General features: G+C 38.7%; 1 protein-coding gene across 12 annotated transcripts in view; it reads right to left on the bottom strand.

The window, feature by feature from the left end:
* Positions 1-6,129: 6,129 nt before the first annotated feature.
* The window catches only part of ENOX2 (ecto-NOX disulfide-thiol exchanger 2), a 288,127-nt gene continuing 273,028 nt past the window's right edge, over positions 6,130-21,228 (bottom strand). For 10 of the 12 annotated variants that reach the window (XM_077888078.1, XM_077888076.1, XM_077888082.1 and 7 more), the window contains 5 exons: positions 18,731-18,912; positions 16,469-16,576; positions 12,699-12,807; positions 9,922-10,007; positions 6,130-7,619 (listed from right to left, as the gene is read on the bottom strand). In XM_077888078.1, coding sequence (XP_077744204.1) covers positions 7,488-7,619; positions 9,922-10,007; positions 12,699-12,807; positions 16,469-16,576; positions 18,731-18,912 — 617 coding nt within the window. In that variant the 3' untranslated portion in view covers positions 6,130-7,487. Of the gene's footprint in view, positions 7,620-9,344; positions 9,804-9,921; positions 10,008-12,698; positions 12,808-16,468; positions 16,577-18,730; positions 18,913-21,228 lie in introns of all 12 variants that reach the window. The other 2 variants (XR_013374604.1, XM_077888075.1) reach the window with 2 other exon arrangements.

The following is a 21,228-nucleotide window of genomic DNA, read 5'->3' as shown; positions in this document are numbered from 1 at the left end:
TACTAGTTATTAGGCCTGTCATTACGTATTGCTATTTAATGTGTTGAAGGAGCACATAAGTCACCATGTTACAAATGTGTTTTGCTAACTATTATTACTTCAATATAGTTGGTTTCCTTTGTATTTTTTCCCATACATTTAAAAATGTTATTCCAATAAGGGGTTCATAGACTTCATCAGACGTCCTAAGGGGTCATGGCACAAAAAATTGTTAAGGACCCCTACTTTCCATTCTCTCAACCATACTAGTCAGAGGCTGAAGATGAAGTGGAGTGGACATTGGGAGGACTCGGGGATCCTACATTTTAATCACAGCTCCACCATCCACTTAGTTGTGTGACCTAGGGTATGGCTCCTCATCCTTCTGATGCTTGTTTTCCTTTGCTGCAATAATGGTGAGAGAGCCATCCACCTCTGCTAGTGTTGTTAAGATCAGATGACATAATGTCTGTGTACACAGTTGCTCTGAAAACACTTTAAAGCATGATATAAGGCATTCTTTGAGGAATATTAATGAGTTAAGATTGCAGAGGTCTGATGCTCCAGAGGGCTATTAATCAGACCTAGAGTGAATGCAGTTAGTAGAACACTCTTTAACATATCCTGCATCCTATTTTCCACCCAAGATCTGAGATCATCTTCATAAGGCTCTGGACTTGGGTCTAAATGCTTATGTTTGTGTGTAATCAACTCCTTTTCCTTCCTTCTATTGCCCCAAATAATCACTTCAGTATGCCTTTGACACCATACATCCAGATAGAAAATTTAGGGAAGCTGAGATCTTCAAAGCTTCCTGTCACATTGAAAGAATTGGATGATGTTATGGATCTTGAGATATGAAGAGAAGATAAGGCCACTCTGGCCTCCTTGTTGATGGGATGTGGTCTGTCCTGTGAGAACAGAAGGTAAAATTGGAAAGATACTGGAGACTATATAATAAGACAGTAGAGGCAGTTTCTTCCTTATGTCAGGCTTGAATCAGGCATTACTTAACCTTTAATGGAGCATTGGTCAGTAAAATCTCCTAAATTTCTCTGAACCAGCAGCTCATTTTTTTATTGTTTAATTTTAGTATAGTTAACATACAATGTTATATTAGTTTCAAGTGTACAATATAGTGACTCAACACTTCCATACATCATCCAGTGCTCATCACAAGTGCCTTCCTTAATGTCCATCACCTATTTAGCTCATCCCCCACCCACCTCCTCTCTGGTAACCATCAGTTTGTTCTTTATGGTTAAGAGTTTGTTTCTTGGTTTGTCTCTCTCATTCTTTTATTCGTTCATTTTTTGTTTGTTTCTAAAATTCCACATGTGAGTGAAATCATATGGTATTTGTTTTTCTCTGATTGATTCACTTAGCATTATACCCTAGCTCATCCATGTCATTGTAAATGGCAAGACTTCATCCTTTTTGTGGCTAAATAATATTCCAGTGTATGTATATACCATTCCTTATCCATACCTTCCTTATCCATTCATCTTATTGATGGACATTTGGGCTGCTTTCATTGTATTGTTATTGTAAATAATGCTGCTATAAACATAGGAGTGCATGTATCCCTTTGAATTAGCGTTTTTTAATTTTTTTGGTAAATATGCAGTAATGGGATTACTGGATCATAGAGTAGCTCTTTTAAATTTTTTGAGGAACCTCCATACTGTTTTCCACAGTGGCTGCACCAGTTTACATTCCCACCAACAGTGCAAGAGGGTCCCTTCTTCTCCACATCCTCACCAACCACTTGTTTCTGTTTTTTATTTTAGCCATTCAGACAAGTGTGAAGTGATATTATAATTTGGATTGGCATTTCCTTGATGATGAATGATGGTGAGCATCTTTTCATGTGTCTGTTGACTATCTTTAGGTCTTCTTTGGGGAAATGTCTGTTCATGTCTTTTGGCCATTTTTTAAGGGGGTTATTTGTTTTTTTGGGTGTTGAATCATATAAGTTCTTTATCTGTTTTGGATACTAACCCTTTATTGTATATGTCATTTGCAAAATCTCCCATTCCACAGGCTGCCTTCTAGTTTTGTTGTTTGTTTCCTTCACTATGTAGAAACTTTCTATTTTGATATAATCCCAATTATTTAGTTTTGTTTTTGTTTCCCTTGCCTCAGGAGGCATAAGTAGAAAGATGTTGCTATGGCTGATGTCAGAGACCTTTCCTGCCTGTGCTCTCTTCTAGGATTTTTGTGTTTTTAGGTTTCACGTTTAAGTCTTTAATCCATTTTGAGTTTATTTTTGTGTATGGTATAAGAAAGTGGTCCAGTTTCGTTCTTTTACATGTAGTTTTCCAGTTGTCTCAACACTTTTGTTGAAAAGACTATCTTTTTCCCATTGGATATTTGTTCCTTCTTTGTTGAAGATTAATTGATCATATAATTGTGGGTTCATTTCTGGGTTTTTTATTCTGTTGCTCTATGCATCTACTTTTGTGCCAGTACCATACTGTTTTGATCATTGTAGCTTTGTAATATTAAGTCTGGAGTTGTGATATCTCTAGCCAGCTTACTTTTCTTTTTCAAAATTGTTTTGGCTATTCAAGGCCTTTTGTGGTTCCATATACATTTTAAGATTTTTTTTGGTTCTAGTTCTGTGAAAGATGCTGTTGGTATTTTGATAGGGACTGTATTAAATGTGTAGATTGCCTTGGATAGTACAGAATTTTTAACAATATTTGTTCTTCCCATCCATGAACATGGAATGTCTTCCCGTTTCTTTGTGTTGTCTTCAATTTCTTTCATCAGTGTTTTATAGTTTTCAGAGTACAGGTCTTTTACCTCTTTGGTTAGGTTTATTCCTAGGCATCTTATTATTTTGGTGCAATTATAAATGGGATTGCTTTGTTAACTTCTCTTTCTGCTGATTCAATATTAGTGTAGAGAAATGCAACAGATTTCTGTAGATTGATTTTTATATCTCGGCAGGTCTCATTCTTAAGTTATCCTGTGGCTCCATGGGATTTCTGACACTAGAAAGGTAGCTCTGCTGTCATCAAAATATTGTTAATAATATTATAGTTGAATAATAATTATAGCTATTTATTGAGAGCTTATTTTGCCAGGCAGAGTTAGTACTGGGCACTTTACATTGAGCAAAGCTTCATGAATGACACTTTCAGGGAAATATGCTTAGATTTCCACTTTGTAGATGAAAATCAATAGCTCAGAGAGTTTAAGTGATATTGCTATAAAGTGAAATTGGGCATCATGGTATAATAGAAAAAGCATGAATTGACCAGACGGATTTGGATTCAAATCCTGGGCTTTATCCCCACTAGTTATGTAGCTTGGGCAAGTAATTTAACCTCTCTGAGCCTGTTTCTCCTCTTACCATGCTTCAAGCTTAACATTAGTGAAGCCTCCCACAATGTTCCCCTGTGGCACCTTGTACATGACTGTGTCATTTGGCAGGCATCCTCACCAGAGTGTAAACTCTTGAAGGAAGAGGTCATGTTTTGTTCCCCTTTGAATTTCTGAGACCAAGATTTGTACATATCAGGTGCTCTAAATGCCATGTGAATGAACAACGTGGGGCTTATGGTAATACCAATTAGGTTGATATGAAGGATAAATAACATATTGGAGCAGTGGGAAGTTTTAAGTTTGTAGTTGGACAAAGATTCTAATCTCATCTCTACCTCTTAGAAACTTAAGCAAGTTACTTTACATCTCATAATCTCAGATAAAACCTAGGATAATGCTACCTACCATTCACAGTTGTAGTAAAAACAAATAAGTCTCTCCCTCTCCCTCTCTAGATAGATAGATATACACACATACATATAAATCTACACACATATATATCACTGTTAAGTAGGAATCACTATTCAATGTTAGCTTTTATTATTAATGCATATGAATATAGTTTGTATAGAGTGCTATACAAATACTAATTTAAAAAGCATTTACTGAGCACCTACAATGCACCAGGTTTTGGGATGTGACAGTGAACAAGACAAATGAAGACCATACTCTCCTAGAATTTACACTCTGGACTAGATGTGGGGGTGCATGGGGGCCACAGAGAATAATAATTCAGGTCTCAAGAGTGAACCATCATTACCACCTTATTCACACCATTCATAGTTGGTCAACACTGAATATTTTCCATTCTGAGATTTTATGGTCTAGGCTACAGAGTGAAGGATTTACATCCAGTGTGTTAAAGCCTACCCTTCTAGCTCTTTGAGGGCACCAGGCATACTCCTTGTATATGCCACAATGCTTGGCAGAATGCCTGGGCCTGAATAAATGTTTGGAATACCTTTGAACAGCTGAGTTTCCATTCTTGAGGCTCAGCAACATGATGTAGCTTCACAATTCTAGGTGTGAACACAAAAACATTTTTCTTATAGTGAGGGCAAAGGTAATAGCTTCTCATTACTTTTGGCTGAATCATAGTCCTAACTCTTTATTGTGAACTCACTATGGCCCAGGCACTGACTGGGTAATTCGTACATGCTATCTTGATAACTCTTTACCACCATCCTCTGACAGGTACTATTTCTCCTTAAATTTACCTATAAGGAAATTGAAGCTCTCATTGTGTCTGTGTAAATTGACACACAGGCAGTAAGTTGACTACAATTGTGGTGAAAAGTGAACCTGAGTCTATTTGAGAGACTGTCCCAAACAGCTAAGCATCCCAAGGGGTTACCTAGTTCTAGCAGATAAGTCAAAGTTCTTACATCTATGCTGTCTTTTCAAGGGATATAGTTTATTCGCATTATATGAAAAACTTACAGTTTTGGGTCCAATTACGAACAAAACTCTGTATAACGAGAACATAGATAAGTGCTTAATTTGCTCTGAAAACTATTTCATTTTCACTGAGGATATTTAACAAGCAACTTGGTAATATTAAAGAATCAGAACTAGAGATGTCACAGGACTGGGAAGAGAGATAAAAACAACCATTTGTAAAATTAAAAATGCTTCTATTCATTATTATCTGGAAAAATCTAACTATTATAGCTCCTAAAAAACCAAGAGTAATGTTTCAAAATTTGGGCAGAATAACAATAAATAGCACTAAGCATTTGTAAAGCAACATAATTTCATTAATATATTTCTATGATGGATGGATATTATTGTGAAATGGTATGTGCTGTAATTGGATTATGTATAATGCAAATAGATTTTATTTTTATACATTATGACAACTCTGGACTAGCATAGTAGTCAGGGTTTTTCAAAGAAACAGAACCAGTGGGATGTATACACACACACACACACACACACACAAATTTAAGGAATTGGCTCATGTGATTGTGGGGGCTGGCAAATTTGAAATTTGTAGGGCTGGCCAGCAGTCTGGAAATTCTGGCAGGTGTTAATGCTACAGTCATGAATCCAAAGGCAATCTGGAGGCACAATTCCTCTCTCAGAGGACTTCAGGTCTTTCATGGATTAGATGAAGTCCAAGCACATTATGGAGGATAATCTGCTTCAATTTCAAGTCTACCAGTTTAAATGTTATGTCAATTGTCAATTAAAATGTCAAATATACCTTCACAGCAACATCTAGACTGGTGTTTGATCAAGCAACTGGTCACTATAGCCTAGCCAACTTGATACAGACTTACCCCTCACAACCAGCGTAATCAAGCTGGCTGGGAGGAGCACACCTGGACTAAATTGGCGGTAATAATAGAAAGAGACCATTTGTAACACAAGTAGATTAAGTGAAGGACAGCAAGGGGCCTGGGTGTAGCAGTTGTTACTTTAAAGTTTGTTGTTTTAAAATTTCATGGTATTTAACTTATTTAAATAAGAAATAATTGATTAGTGGCAAATTTCCCTGATTTCAAAGATATTTTTAAAATAAGGCATTCCAGGACCTCTGAGATTGACACATCAAAGCCTTCTGTAACATTGATAACAGCGATGCTTCAGTGAGGAGGCTAGAGTAAAAATAACCCTAGCTCCCTGCTTGTGCCACAGCTGGGTGCTTCAGGGGGAAGCCAGGTTTCAGCATGACTAAGCTGGTGTGGGGACCTATTTCTAGTTGTCAAGGTGAAGGTTTAGCATCTTCTTTCAACATCCTGGTACTCCAAAGAAGAAATGAAGATGATTCACTAAAGGATTAGAGAGCAAGTAATTCAAAACAGAACACCAAACTGAGGTATAAAAAAGGAATATTTATCTTTTAAAAATACAACTTTGAACACTACTGACATCTCATTTACAAAGTATTTTTCTGAAATACTCTTCATTGGCTTTGCTTACTTAGTACATTCTTTTATTTTGAATCAAGACTCATGGGAGGGCATGCTTGTATTATTATAAGCACCAGCAACACCACAGAAGAAAAGATCATCTGTGCCTCGTGATATTAGCCCCACATCCTCATCCTTTCCCTTTCGTTTCCATCAAGCAGGACTTCCTGACTGTCCATGTACACTCTGCCATTGCTATCTGCTGGTGGGTGCCACAGGACTGGAGGTGTCCCAGGTCGTCAGCACTCCAGGTGGAGCTATTTGCAGGAAGCCTCGCACACCCGGGCTCATTAATTACCAGGAGTTTTCTACTAATACTCATATCAACTGTTTGCAAACATTCAGCTTGAAGTAAACAAAGTATTTACAGCCATACACAGTTTGCAATTCAACACGCTGACAGAAGAAAAGGGACCAACAGACTTTGTAAGAAGGCCAGAGGGAAGGCATATTAAAATGAATCCCTTCTGCTAATGTGTGTGTATATGTGCACATGTGCACACATGTGTTTTAATTAATAGAAAACTAAACATGCCCTCCTTTAAAAGCAGACTATTTACAAGGTGATTCTGATAGCACATACACAGGCCAGTCGTACTGGACACTTGCTTTCTGTGAATACATCTAGATTTTTTTTTATCTGATAAATTAGAGAAAATAACTTTGGAACATTTGTCAACTTTTGGTTCACAGTAATTTTGCAAAAAGCCACAAAACATGCTTTGTCTTTTAAAAAGTGAGCCTGGTCAGGCACCTTCTAGAAGATGCTGTGTTACTCACTGTCTTACTGGGGATTGGAAACACCATGTCAGTTATGGAGTACCTAGTGCTCCTCTCATTCCTTTCACCAGTAGCAACATTAATGTGAAGCGAAGTTTTGAAACACAAATCACATACAAATCATCAAAACATTTCAATTAACAGTGTTTAAAAAAATACCAAACTCTACGACAGTAGTACAGACACTGAAAACACCCCAAATACTCTTTAGCCTCAGGCCTTTTTCAAATACCACTAATAAAAGACATAAGCCACTGACAGAACAGGAGCAAATTACAGCGCTTGAGGGTCTGAGTCCATTTCTTTTTAGGGCCTGTAGCTCAAGGTGCTGTTCTAGGATCCTTATTTTAACTCAAAAGATAGTCCAGGAATGGCCTGACAAATTTAAAGCACTTGAAAACCATTGAGAATACAAATCACTTTCTCAGCATGTTCACCACACATTTATCTGCAGGAGCTCAGGCTATGAGGCCACAAAATTCAGGTCAGTTTCAAGCCCTCAAATCCACAGAATTTCCACCTCTTCTCCAGACTGGCTCCGACCCCGGTCATTTCCTGCCTGAAGGTGTGCTGCAGTCTGCCCATGAGACACTCCACATCGCTGGTGCAGATCTGTGGGCCAGACAGAGAGCTCCACTCAAAAGCAGTTCTAACTCCAGACAGAATCCCCTGGGCTTCCCTTGTCTGGATTTCAAAACTGCTGTATTTAGGTAATAATTTACATACAACAAATTCACCTAGTTTATGTTTAGAGCTTAATGAAGTTTGGCACACTTGTACAATTGGGCAACTCTCACCACAATTTAGTTTTAGAACATTCCATCACCCACAGAAAGCTCCTTCATGCTCCTTTGCAGTCAACTGTCACTCCCAATCCCTGACTTGGATCTTCACACTGTGGTTTTGAATTTCCTGGAAGTTTTATATATGTGCAATCATAATATATAATAATATATATAGCCTTTTGTGACTAGTTTCTTTTACTTAGCATGATGTTTTGGGGATTGATTGCCACCAAGCTTTCTAATGAGAAGAGCTGGTGTCAGTTGCGTGGAGAGGCTTGGGTTTGTAGCCAGCTGAATTACAGCTGATCAGTGCTGGTGATGCTGTGTGCAGGCCTACTGAAGCTGAAAAGCCTTTTGGGAGGGAGGAAGGCAGGGCAGAATTCTTCACACACACATTGCTTTATAAAGGAAAAATGACAGAAATAAGGAATGCTCTGTATTCCTACTTCTGTGCATTGTCTTCTTCTCCCTACTTCACACATACACACACACCAATATAAAACAAAAATCTGTGGACCCTATTAGGACTTGTTTCAGGTGGTCATCTTGACATGAGTAGCAACTTTTCTGTGAACCTGGGCACTGAAGAGCAACAGGGTTCCTAAGAGAAACCCTGAGTTGCCGCCACATTGAATATTCCTGAAACTGGAGGGAGGGACTTCCTAATTATATTGGCATCACTGCAAGCTCTCTTTGGGAGGCCCTGTTACTACTCTGGCAGGAAGCAGCTCAGGAGAAAATGGGCTGAGAGTAGGAGTGAGGTCATGCTTTCTTCCAGTGCTAGTAGTGGACTTTAGCCAGTTAAGTGAAATATGCACTTTGCAGAGTATCATATAGAGCTGAATCTCCATTCCAAAGACCATAAATATATAATGTTTATAGATGTATATGTACAATATAGGTGCAGCACACATATGGGAAATGGTCTGAAAGAAGATATGCCAACCTGGTAACAGTGGTGATCCTGGAAGGGTGGGGCTGGGTCACTTTCACTTTCCCTTCACTGCCTTTCTACGTTGCTTACATTTTAAACATAAAATGTATGCATTATTTTTACAATTTTTTAAAAAAGGACCAGACCATTTTTATTGACACATAGTTCAATTTCACACCACTTCAACCTACCACTTGGTCCTGGTGCTCACATTTGATCCCTCCCTTTGCTACCAAATGGGCTCTTTAGTTGCAGAATGGTACCACTTCCCAACTTCCCAGACCTAAATGAGGGGTGTGTACCAGCTTGAACTAAAACAAATGCCACGAGGAAGGTGCATCACCACAGCTGGATGCCCATGTAGGCAAGTGCCTCTGTTAAGATGACATATGCTTAAATGGCTTAACATTTTGGACCTCCAACTGTCAGGAATCTGCATTCCAGTGGCACATCCCAAGAGCCCCAGGGTCCTGTGAAATAGTGAATACGATCCACGAACATGTTTGACTGAATGCAGCTTCTGAAAAAAAAAATCTAACCTGAGTTTATTTATTCTGAGGTGTCAAGGGTCCCCTTCTGATTCTATGAGGCATCCTTGACTTTTGAGGGAATACTTACCCTTGCTCCCGATGCTTTGTGAGGTCCCCCATATAACAGCATCCCGGGAAGGAAGTGTCCCATGAGATCAGCTGGGAGCAGTACTTGAGTCTGTGTCACAGACTTACTGTTTCCTCTGTTTTGTTTTTGCCCCTGCCTTGATCATTTCAACACAGGTAATGGCAATGGTGACAGTGATGGCTGGAATAAGACTTCCGGTTCTGAACATTAACATTTGCTAATGGCTAAAGGACCATCGCAAAAGTTTGACCAGTGAGAGATAATAGGTCATTTTCAGTTTAAACATAAATTAAAAGAAAGGAGGAAAATTCTTCTAAGATGTATCTTGGAAGGAGATTGGCCAACTCATTCAGGTTTGCCCACGACTTCTTGGTTCTGGCATTGGAGTTCTAGGAAACCCCTCAGTCCCAGGCAAACAGAAGCAGACAGTCACCCTACTTGCAAGACAGAAGCTCTGTACTGCATCACAGTGAGAATAGGTGAGGGAAATTTTGTTAGGGAGATTACTAATGACTTACTTATGCTTGAAGAAATTACCCTATGTCCCCTTGCATGCCCGTTTCAGGACCCCACATACCTTATTATCTAGACGGTGCAAGTAGGAACAGATGTATTCAATGCTTGCTCCAAATGGGTGGACATGAAGAAATGTGGAAATAATCCCTATAGTAACAATACCATGGAGGTTACACTGGAGCATTATATTCTTTGAAATGAGAGCTAACTCACAAGTACCACATACTACATACTGGACACTATTCTAAGTTTACATATATTTTTGCTCATTTAATCTGTACAACAACCCACTGCATATATTGCCTCTTACTACACTATATCACATGTAGAAAAGCTGGGATTAGAGGAGTCACTTCCATCATTCATGATGGCTAAAGACCATTTGAGTTCTACATTTCACAATGAATTTATAATTTTATAATGAATTTAGATTGTGCTGGCTTTTTTGGAAGTCTTCTGCAGTCTTTAAATTGGACTTGAGCCTCTTATGCATTAATAATGTCTTGCTGTTGTGGTAAAAGTACAAATCAGGTTCTTTGCCTAATTCACTTCATGCCTCTCACAAGAGAATCTGCTGATTATATTTGTTTTATTCTGTGAGTAGCTCTGTAGAGAAAAGCCAAACATTTCATTCACTCAAGTGGTCACTAGCATTTTGTTTGTGCTTAGAGCTCTAAATCTCTTCAAGTAACGCATTTTTTAAAAATAGAAGTTTACAGTCTCTGGGGATGTGCACAATTTTTACTCAGTGTAACTATGGGGTGATTGGCAGCTCTACATACTGCCTTGATTGTTCTGGACATCAGATTAATTGTTCTAAAACTACTTTCTATGGAAACAGGTAGAATATAAATTGTTCAAAGGCCTACTGTTTCTTTCTTTAAATTTTTTGAATTCCTCTTCTTTCATATGATCTTAAGTGCATTAAATATACCCAGAATTGAGTTTGCCGAGAACTGCCAGGAAATAAAAGCTAAATTTGATTTGGTTTATAGACTACAACCTGTGTATTCCTTCAAGTGACTGATAAGGAATATCACAAATTTGAGTTGCAGCTTGAAGTTCAAGTCAGTTCTTTGTGAAACTTCTCCAAATATCAGAGGGCAAGGAAGTAGGCTTGGGATCCAGGAGGAACTGATGGTAGAGTTCAAAATCTGTCCCAAACGGATGCTATAACTTATAATACTATGTGATTCTTAAATGATGAGGTAAATTGAATTGCTATACACTGACTCAAGCTGAGAAACTTAAATTCTAAAAAAGACAGTTCATGTCCAAAGGAATTCTAGGTGCTTATGGCCAAGACAGGTTGTCTGTCAAATGCTAAGAAATAACTCCATAGGTTTCAAAACACTAAGCAGTTTCCGTGGGTTCATACCCAAAGAACCAATTTAAAAAATAGATTTTCCTTTCTGTCAGCCCAAGATTACATTCTTTAAAAAACAAAACAAGAAACACTTAGTTTAAGATTCTTTGTTTCTAGAACTATCCATTTACAGAGGCTTCCTTCCTTCCCCTAGCTCTTCTCCGACAGGTCTCCCTGTTGCCATGCCAATTTGTTAAAGAACTTTGAGTTGTAAAACAGAAATAAATTGTCACTTTTCTTGAGACTCAATGGCAGATCCCCTTGTGTATCTTTATTAACATATCAAAGTGTTAAATCTGACTACAATATCCATTACCAAAGAAAGGAGATAAATCTTCAAAATATGGGATCCCTGGGTGGCGCAGCGGTTTGGCGCCTGCCTTTGGCCCAGGGCGCGATCCTGGAGACCCGGGATCGAATCCCACATCGGGCTCCCGGTGCATGGAGCCTGCTTCTCCCTCTGCCTGTGTCTCTGCCTCTCTCTCTCTCTCTCTCTCTCTATCATAAATAAATAAAAATTAAAAATATTAAAAAAAAAATCTTCAAAATATGCAGAAGCCAATCAGTGTGGAGAACTTCTGGGATCGGTGTGCGGCTGTGTGGGATTCAGCTTCCTAGAAGGCAACTGGGATTGCCTGTGGAGGCCCAGTATCAGCCCCTTGGAAATGACTGAATATTTTTAGGACTTCAATCTGCCATTGTTCTCCAAATGGAATATCAAGTCAACAAGCATTTGTGCTGAATACTGTAAGTGCGAAATGGTTCTCGTTTTACTGAGGGCTTCCTATGGGCTGCACACTGTGCTAAGGGATTCAGATGAATTATCATATTTAATACTCTCAGCTGCCCTTTGAGACAGGTAATATTCTGCCCATTTTGCAGTTGGAGGAACTGAAGTTCAGGAAGGAAATGGTAGGGTCAAATGGGAAATCGGGTCTGTCTGACTCCTCAACCATTTATTCTATCTTGCCTCTGTGGGTGAAGTTTTATATAACGAGAGCAACTCTAGCATTTATCTCATCAGAGCCCACTAGTGTCCAACACTCCACAGACAGCCTACTGAATCATCTGAGTAACCTGGAAAAAAATTTCAGAGAGGCACATATTTCCTCCAGAGTCTCATCTGGGAAAGCTCTCTGCCAAACAGTATCTGCACTGCAAACTTGAGTGGGAGTAAGAGGGCTCAGCTAGCCTCCCATATTTTAAAAATGTACAATGTGTTTCTCCAGAAGACCCCTCCTTGTGCTTACACCCACACATTTGATGTGGCAGTAATGTCAGGAGCTTGAGGAGGACTGGGAGCTACTGTTACCATTTCTATGAAGTCTATACTTATTCTTATCCTGTCATCTTCAGGACTCTGGGTCCATGCATTGTCATGCTTCATAAATGGTTGGCGGGTATATTCATCTTAGGTAAAACCCTTTCCCTCCTCCACCATAGTCAATACGTTGTATGCATGTGTTCCTTACCGACAAGTAGTGCTTCACGTTCAGATTTGATAGGGCTGCTGTTCAGGGTCTTCTCAAGAGGGTAGTCACTATCCTGGCTCGATGTACATAGTCTAGAAGCACAGGTTTCCTGTGGGAATAATATGCTTCCTGGATCAGTTCATCTTACTGGGTAAAAGACTTGGATTCAATTATGCAATAGGGAACTTCTTAATGTAGTACCCCCAAAGCAATACTGTATAATTTTGATGATTGAATCAGAGAGAAAATAGCATTAATTTATGCAAAAGCATCACAGATCATCTAAAACTTCTTTATATGGCTCCCAAAGACAGAAAAATTGAGATACTCATCTTTGCCAGGTTTTATTTTCCTGCTTCATCATTCTTGGCTCTATACAGGTAATCTGGGGAACCAGACCCAATATTTACTGCCTACTAGATGGTAGGCATTGTTAGGCATGTGTTATCTCCATTGTACAAATGAGGAAACTGAGGCTCAGGTATATTAGATAACTTGCCTAAAATCACATTTCTAGGAAGTAGTAGAGCCTAGATTTCTTTTTTTAAATTTTTATTTATTTATGATAGTCAGAGAGAGAGAGAGAGAGAGAGAGAGAGAGGCAGAGACACAGACAGAGGGAGAAGCAGGCTCCATGCACCGGGAGCCCGACGTGGGATTCGATCCCGGGTCTCCAGGATCGCGCCCTGGGCCAAAGGCAGGTGCCAAACCGCTGCGCCACCCAGGGATCCCTAGAGCCTAGATTTCATGCCAGGTCATCTGCTGTCAAAAGGGCTGTTCTTTTCAATTTTAGGTCCACAATCTGCTAAAGGCAGGGCCCATCTCTGAGTGGGGAATCTACAATGTAGCTAATCTACTCCCAGGTAATCAACTGTTGGCTTTTGAACTAAAAATTAGAGTTTCCATTTGTTGGCTATCAGCCCTTTCTTCTCTCTGATATGGACATTATCAGTTAGGATATTCCTGACTTCACATCAAGAAATGACCATGACCAAAATCTCATTATCATTACTCAGTGGTCTTCTTTGTTGTTGAAAGTTTTCTCTTTCTGAGCATAGCAGGTCTGTTTCATAAGAGGTACTCAGGTGAAATTCATGACCAACAATCAAACTGAAAATACCTCCAGACCTTTCGTGGATCTTTCTTTCTCTGGGTACTGAGAACATCTTTTCTGTATTATAAATGTGAAGGAAGAACCTTGGGAAGAAGGCATAAAAGGAATCATGGCTTCCAGTCTTACTGCTAATAGAAAAGAAAATGCTGGGGAAATGCTCCTGGGGTGTGTGTGGGGGTGCAGGTCATGGCTGATTCAAATGCTTTGTCACTTCATCCCTGCCCCAAGACCTCAGCATGGACAGGTGTCCTTCTGTTTTCTTTAAAGATGCTTTCAAAGCTTCCAGGATGTTGCCCTGAATGAAATGAATGGTCTATGCTGCAAGACATGTTCTGTGGATTTACAGGCTTCCTGGCTGTAGTCAGAAGGGAAGCCTTTCTTGATGACCTCCTCAATCTTTGGCTTTTAGAATCCAATCTAGGCAGTAACCATCATGCCAAGTTTGATTTAAAATACTGGCTCACTTCTAAGCCATGGGTTGTACATCTCCTTCTAATCCCCTTAAAACATTAAATGATCCAGTAAGCTATTTCTTACATGTGAGAGTTTAACAGATTGGGGTTGATTTAAGATGTAAAGGCATCCTGAGAAGTTTTAGCCATCTTGAATAGAAATGTAGCCTTATTGAAACCTGACTTCAATTTTATTATAGCTGGCATTTAAAAAATAAGAAGGTATCACCTTGAATTTTATTGGCAGATTCAAAGAGCTAGCTCTTTCTGCAGTTAGACAGAACTCACACTGTTATATTGCAAAACACTGACAATAACTCACACTACAGTTTACTGTCAAGAAACCCAAACAAAAACAAAAGAGATCCCTCTTCACCAAAACTTACTGCCTTCTTTTCAACCTGGAATTATTTTTGCAGTCTAATGTAATGGTACTTTGCTTCTTAACCTAATTGTGTCAGGTTGAAATATTTGGTCACAAATCAGCTTCCCAGAGAAGCTCAGTTTATAATGAACTGTCATGACTTTCTCTGAAAGAAGCTTTGCTTACAGTAACAGGGAAAAAAAAAACCATTCTGAATCACATTTTCCTTATTATTAGTTAGATCTCTTTGCTTATCCTCTTAAGCTGCCACTTTGTGGTATATTCAGGTTTAGGATGAAAAACAGACTTAGGCACAATACAGTAAGTTTCTTTCGTGCCATTTGACCTCTTGCTTCTTTAAATGAAATACTTTACAAAGCAGAAAGCAGCTTATACTAAAGTGCCAAAAATGCTCTTACACTAAAAATGCCTTTAATTTGTGATATCAATCCTAAAGAATGATTCTAAGCATAACTTCATGTCTATCAATAGTCTTCTGCTTATGCACTCCATTTTATGCAAGAAGTGAAACAGCTACATAGCAGTTCTGAGACATTTTAGCAGCTCTGAAAATATAGGGAAATTCCTGTTATACAGAGCAGCTTTGGCACTTTTCAATTAAATGCTTGATAAATGAATATCTCTGGGATTGTGCTCGTTTCTTTAATAGCACCCACAAAACTGGAAAGTGAGCTGGTTTTATGAAGTGGAAGAATTAAAAGCATATTGCAAATGGCCTCCAGAAGAAAACACATTCAATCATTTGTTTCAACTACACCAAGGCTGCCAGTTCTTAATGGCACTCTGGGGGAAGTCACTGTGCTGGCAAACATACCCGGGGCCTGTATGCATTGCATCTTCCTGAGCTGAGTGCCAGAGATAAAGAGCAAGAGCTCTTGTGGAACGGTATCATTGTTGATTTCTGGCTCTTGGTCTGAGCTCCTAATCTCTTCCTTCTGAGAATGAAAATCAGGCAGTTATAGTCAATGGGTCTTCCTTTTGAGAACTTCACTTTAGTTGAATGTTCAGGCGTACCAACGATTAGGGAGGTACAGTTGGGAGACACCATCAGTAGACTTTGCACACCTTAAGTAGACTGGGCACCTGGTTCATGCTTGTGACACATTAACCTACCCAGATGTTAGGAGACTCCCCAAGAGGTTCTTACTGGCAGCTCTTATTGCTAGAGAGTCCCATCTTGCCCTTTCATGCTGCAATTATCAAGTGTTAGAATATTCTTTTTATTTACTTTCTTTTTTTAATAATAAATTTATTTTTTATTGGTGTTCAATTTGCCAAGATACAGAATAACACCCAGTGCTCATCCCGTCAAGTGCCCTTTATTTACTTTCAACACGTTTTCTCCCCTTTGGGTTTTGGCTATTTTACCTGCAACTGCTCATTATTACACTAGATGGAGTATCTACAAAGAAATGCCAATGTTCTAGTTGTACTTGTGTTTCTTCCTTTAATGAAATGTTTCATTAAACGTACTCTGCGTCACCCGAGTTTTCTATGTCACTATTTGCTTGGCAAGATGAAGCTGAATGAGATGTACACTCTGGGATTCTCCAAGAGGGAAAGACTGAGGAATTTTAGGGAGGGATTAACTTCTTATTCATTGAAAAGTGTACTCTTCAGAATCCTTAGATATGGCAAGGATTCACATCTAAAGGCAGAGACCTTGATTCAAGAATTACCTCAGAGAGGGGGCTTTTAATTCCCATGCAGCCAAGCATTCCATGCTGATTCCTACTGCAGGAACTTCCAGGGCATTTGTACTGTCACTGAGAAGAGTAGGGGAAAGGCAAGGGCAAGGGTTCACAGAGGACTGATGTACCTTTTCTTTAAGATTTTCCAACATTTTTTCCACTTGCAACTTGTCATCTTTGACTTTTTCAAGTTCAGCTTCTTTTCTTTTGTATTCCTCTTGGACTTTGAGTAGATGCTACAAGAAATACCAAAGACAATCATGTCTTCAGGAGCCATATTTCATTTAAATACCCTGGTTGAAGTTAGATAGTAGGTTGGCCTGCCTCAGTTGGGCTGCCTTTCTCCCAGCCCACACAATCATTTCTCCATTCAGAGATATCAAAGGGAAAATCAAGTTACCTTTCACTTAAAGTTATTTTAGCTCTTAGGAACTTCCTTTGGATTTGTTTATATTTTAGAGAGCATCTGAGAAACTAACTGATCTAATTACATAACTTTTCTATTCCAGTGAGAGGAAAAGATAGGGTGTAGTGTTAATCCCAAGTGGACAACATCTTGATTGCCGCATTGAACTTGATGTTGTAAAGCATTCTTTCAAATAGTCATTTTCCAAGCCAAGTTCAATTTCTGTGAGGAAAACACTTGACAAATGTTTGTTTCCATATCAGTAGGCAAGGAACTGAATTCATCATCATTAATGATTACAAAAATATTATTTATTTAGCATCTAACATGTGTCATGCATTGTGGATAGGGTTTCATATGTGTGATCTCATATAAACCTCAAACAACCCTGTGAAACATAATCCAGAGGCTTACAGAGGTTTAGTGGTTTACCTAAGGCTATTCAGATAGTAAGTGGCAAAGTTGGGATTTAAACCCAGGTTGGGTCAATACCACCATTAAGAGTCCATGCTCTTAATCACTATATTAGACTATACTTCTTTTTGGATAAGATGGAAGAAACTTTATCTTTTTTACAAGACTATTTTCCAAGAAAAAGTAATCAAAACGAGCAAAATTAATTTGTTAGGATGTAGAGACCTAATTTTCTCAGAGGTCTCTGAAGTGATGAAATGGGAAAAAAAAGTTCATCATCTTTAAATTATATTTCAGTAGCAGAACCATTCTTATGTGGAATGGTTTCAAAATCAAGGTAAGAAGGAAAAACAATGAAAAATGTTTTCAAAGTTTAGGTTCTCAGAGGCTTGCAAAAGACCACTGGAAGAGCTAAAAGAAGTACGGTACAATGCACGTTGTCAAAATTCTTTGAAGTCTAGCTGAAGAGATGTATTTTTTTTTTTTTGTGGAAAGATCTCAGATATAATTTGCATGTTCTAATTAAATTCCATAGTGACAGTAAAAGGAAGGTAAGCATTACTTCACACATTTTGCTAATAGGAAAGGTGAAATATTAATGTGATATTGCTTGTCACACAGGAAGACAGTGGTAGCAGAAGTAATAGGAACATGGGGCTCTTAGTGCCAGAAGAGACTCCTTTTTCATTATTTGTGATTTCTAGCTGGCAATAAGCTTGGCCCTAGATAATTCCAAGGCATAGAATTAAAAAAATATTGCTCAAAAAATTACTGCTCAATTTAAATTGTAAGGAAACTGGCTAGTCGTCTGGCAAGGCAGAGGGGGATAGTACCCTTACTCAAAAATACTACTTCTTTATTATAATGAGAACAGATGGTGATATCTTCTAAATTGTAGGCCCACTGTGGTGATGGTTACATAAAACATCTAGACATTGAGCATCTATTACACACTGTTGTATTTGAATGCAGTTACAGTTGGATACACCTATTTACTTTTTATACTTGGGATAATGTGCAGGTAAACTCATTCACATAAATGGCTGTAAAAACAAAGGAAAATAAAAAGAAGATTGGTATTATGTGACCAAAGCACTGATACTGAAAAAGCAAGGGTAGGATTCCTGCCATTTCTTCTAAGAGGCTATATGGTCCAGCCTCCGGATCATAGTAGATACTGGATCAAGTAGATACTACTTTTTTCAAATCTAAGTTAGTGAGCTTCTTCATAAAGTCCCCAAGGCCTGGTCCAGATCCCAAATTACCTCCTGAAGCAGAAAGAAAAGATTAGATTATGTTTGGTGTAGTTTTACTATCAAGTATTTTTTTTTTTTTTTACTATCAAGTATTTTTCACCGAATGTTCATCCTTTGAAAATTGGTGATCCACTGCTACCTCTGTAGTGGTCAGAATATTTCATAACTCATAATCCCTTCCTCAGCTATGCCAGAGAACAGAATATCAAGAAGAATAAGAGGTTTGCTATTCTCTTTTCTGGTAGGGGACCCGTTTCCAGGTAAGCAGCTGATGCTAGCCTTCCTAAAAGCTCAGAAAACCAAAGGGCCTTTACCTGTTGCATTCCTTGCAGGGCTTGCTGTAGGAGTTTCAGCTGCTGTTCCTTGTTTGGGTCATCTTCTCTGTGGGCTTTGCCTTGTTCTTGCTTCAGTAATTCTACCTCATTCCGATAGGCATCGAGCTGCCAACGGAGGCTGTCGTTTTCTTCCTTCAGAGCTTCTGCCTGTGATACTAAGGCTAAACAATCAATATAATGTCGAATGCCCATCTATCCATACCCTTTGTGGTTCACCTTAGTACCATTAAAACTTGGTAGTTTTTATTAAAGATTTTATTTATTCATGAGAGATACAGAGACAGAGAGGCTGAGACATACACAGAGGGAGAGGCAGGTTCCCTGTGGGGAACTTGATGTGGGACTCGATCCTAGGACCCTGGGATCATGACCTGAGAAAGGCAGATGCTCAACCACTGAGTCATCCAGGTGTCCTGAAAACTTGGTAGTTTTTAATTGATATGTACAATAAGTCTCGTTTTTTGTATATTTTTATTGGAGTTCTATTATGTTTGAGGAGGCCATGGCAGCAAGAGATGGACACTAAAGCACACAGAACCATTTTTGTATATGAACACATGCTTCCAGCATACTGAAGTCATCATCATGTTTCATATTTACCACCCCAAATTTCCAGCTAATATTGGTTACTTTTACTTGGAAGGGAGCAAATGATAAGAGCTCTGTAATGAAAAAGTATAGGACTAATTGTCTTGAACTGATGACTGTCTACACAGTAATTTTGCCGGCAGTTGTTTGTAAAATGTAATCTTTACTGTCCTACAGAGGAAAGGTAAATGTCAAAATCAAGACATGAGACTTCTGGTTTCTGGTCTAGTGTGTAAGGAATTTAGAAGTTACCACTCCATCCAACAACTAAAAAGCTGAATAAACTGAATAATCAACAACTTGTCTTCAATTCATATTGAAGTGAGCAGTGAGGTCATGGGCAGTGAGGTCATGGGGCAAACTGCTGACCCTGAAACTGGAGAGGCAGGGGAATCCGGAGAATCACAGTTTACCAGACCAGAAACCTATGAGCAGGAAGCTCCATGGGAAGTGGTAGAAATAAGAAAACCTCAATTGTGATTGGCTGATTGCTGGAGGCTCAGTGTAGACAAGTCTGTTAAAGAGTTCAGATGGACCCAATCATAGTGAGGTCTCTATACTTTTGTGAGTTTTATCTCTAAAAGCACGACTAAGGCCTTACAATGAATATTGCACTTCCATCATGGGGAGGGGAAAAGAAACTGTTTTGAAATACACCAGAACATTTTTTTTCTTCTTAACAAGGCCTACCTTCAGAAGAAATCATTTTACCAGAGCCTAACCTGCTAGGATATTACCAGAGCCTAACTAACCTGGAGAAGGAAAATGTCCAAATATAGCCTCCTCAGGCCACCCTACCCCAAGTAAGAAGGGAAGAAAAAACTGAGAAACACTTGTGAAGTGCACAGTCCAGAGGTATATGTTACTAAAAGACTGAGGCCTAATCACAGGACTATAGAATGCTTCCCTACACTTAACTACCACATCACTAAAGTCCTATTTACTGGAGTTCTTTTCACCCAGTACATCATGTCCAGATTTCAACAAAAAGTTACAAGGAATACTAAAAGGTAAAAAAAAAAAAACCCACAGTTTGAAGAGACTGAATCGGGATCAGAATAAGAGTCAGACATAGCATGAATATTGGAATTATCAAAACAGGAATATAAAACAACTATAATTAGTATGTTAAGGGCTTTAATGGGAAAAGTAGATACCATGAAATAACAGATGGATAATGTAAACAGAGAGATGGAAATTCTGAGAGATGAAAATGCTAGAGATTAAAAAAATATAACACAAATGAAAAATGCCTTGGTGGGCTTATTAAAAGACTGATCATGGTTGGGGGAAGAATCACTGAGCTTGAAGGTATGACAACAGAAATTGTCTAACCTTAAAAGAGAAAAAAAACATGGAAAAAAACTACAAGCAGAATATCCAAGAACTATGGGACAACTGCAAAAGATACATGTCATAAGAATATTAGAAGGGAAAGAAAGAGAGAAAGGAATGGAAGCAATGGGTGAAGCAATAATGGCTGAACTTTTCCTCATATTATTATCAGACACCAAACCACAGACCCAGGAAATTCAGAGAACATCAAACAGGATAAATGCCAAAAAATTAGACCTGAAAAGATACCTCACTAAAGATATATATGGCAAGTAAGCATCATTATATGTCACATGTCATTAGGGAATTACAAATTAAAAGAATAATGAGATGCCACTACATACCTATTAGAATGGCCAAAATCCAAAACAATGACAGCACCAAGTGCTGGTAAGGATGTGGAGCAAACAAACACTCCTTCATTGCTGGTGGGAATGCAAAATGAATGCAAAATGCTACTGGTACTTTGGAAGATACTTTGGCAATTTCTTTTTCTTTTTTAAGATAGATACATAGATGGATAGATAGATTTATGAGAAACACACACAGAGAGG

The sequence above is a fragment of the Canis aureus genome, chromosome X (genome assembly GCF_053574225.1).
Source record: "Canis aureus isolate CA01 chromosome X, VMU_Caureus_v.1.0, whole genome shotgun sequence".
NCBI lineage: Eukaryota > Metazoa > Chordata > Mammalia > Carnivora > Canidae > Canis > Canis aureus.
Note: the sequence above shows the minus strand (reverse complement) of the source record. Positions and strands in the feature narration are given on the sequence as shown.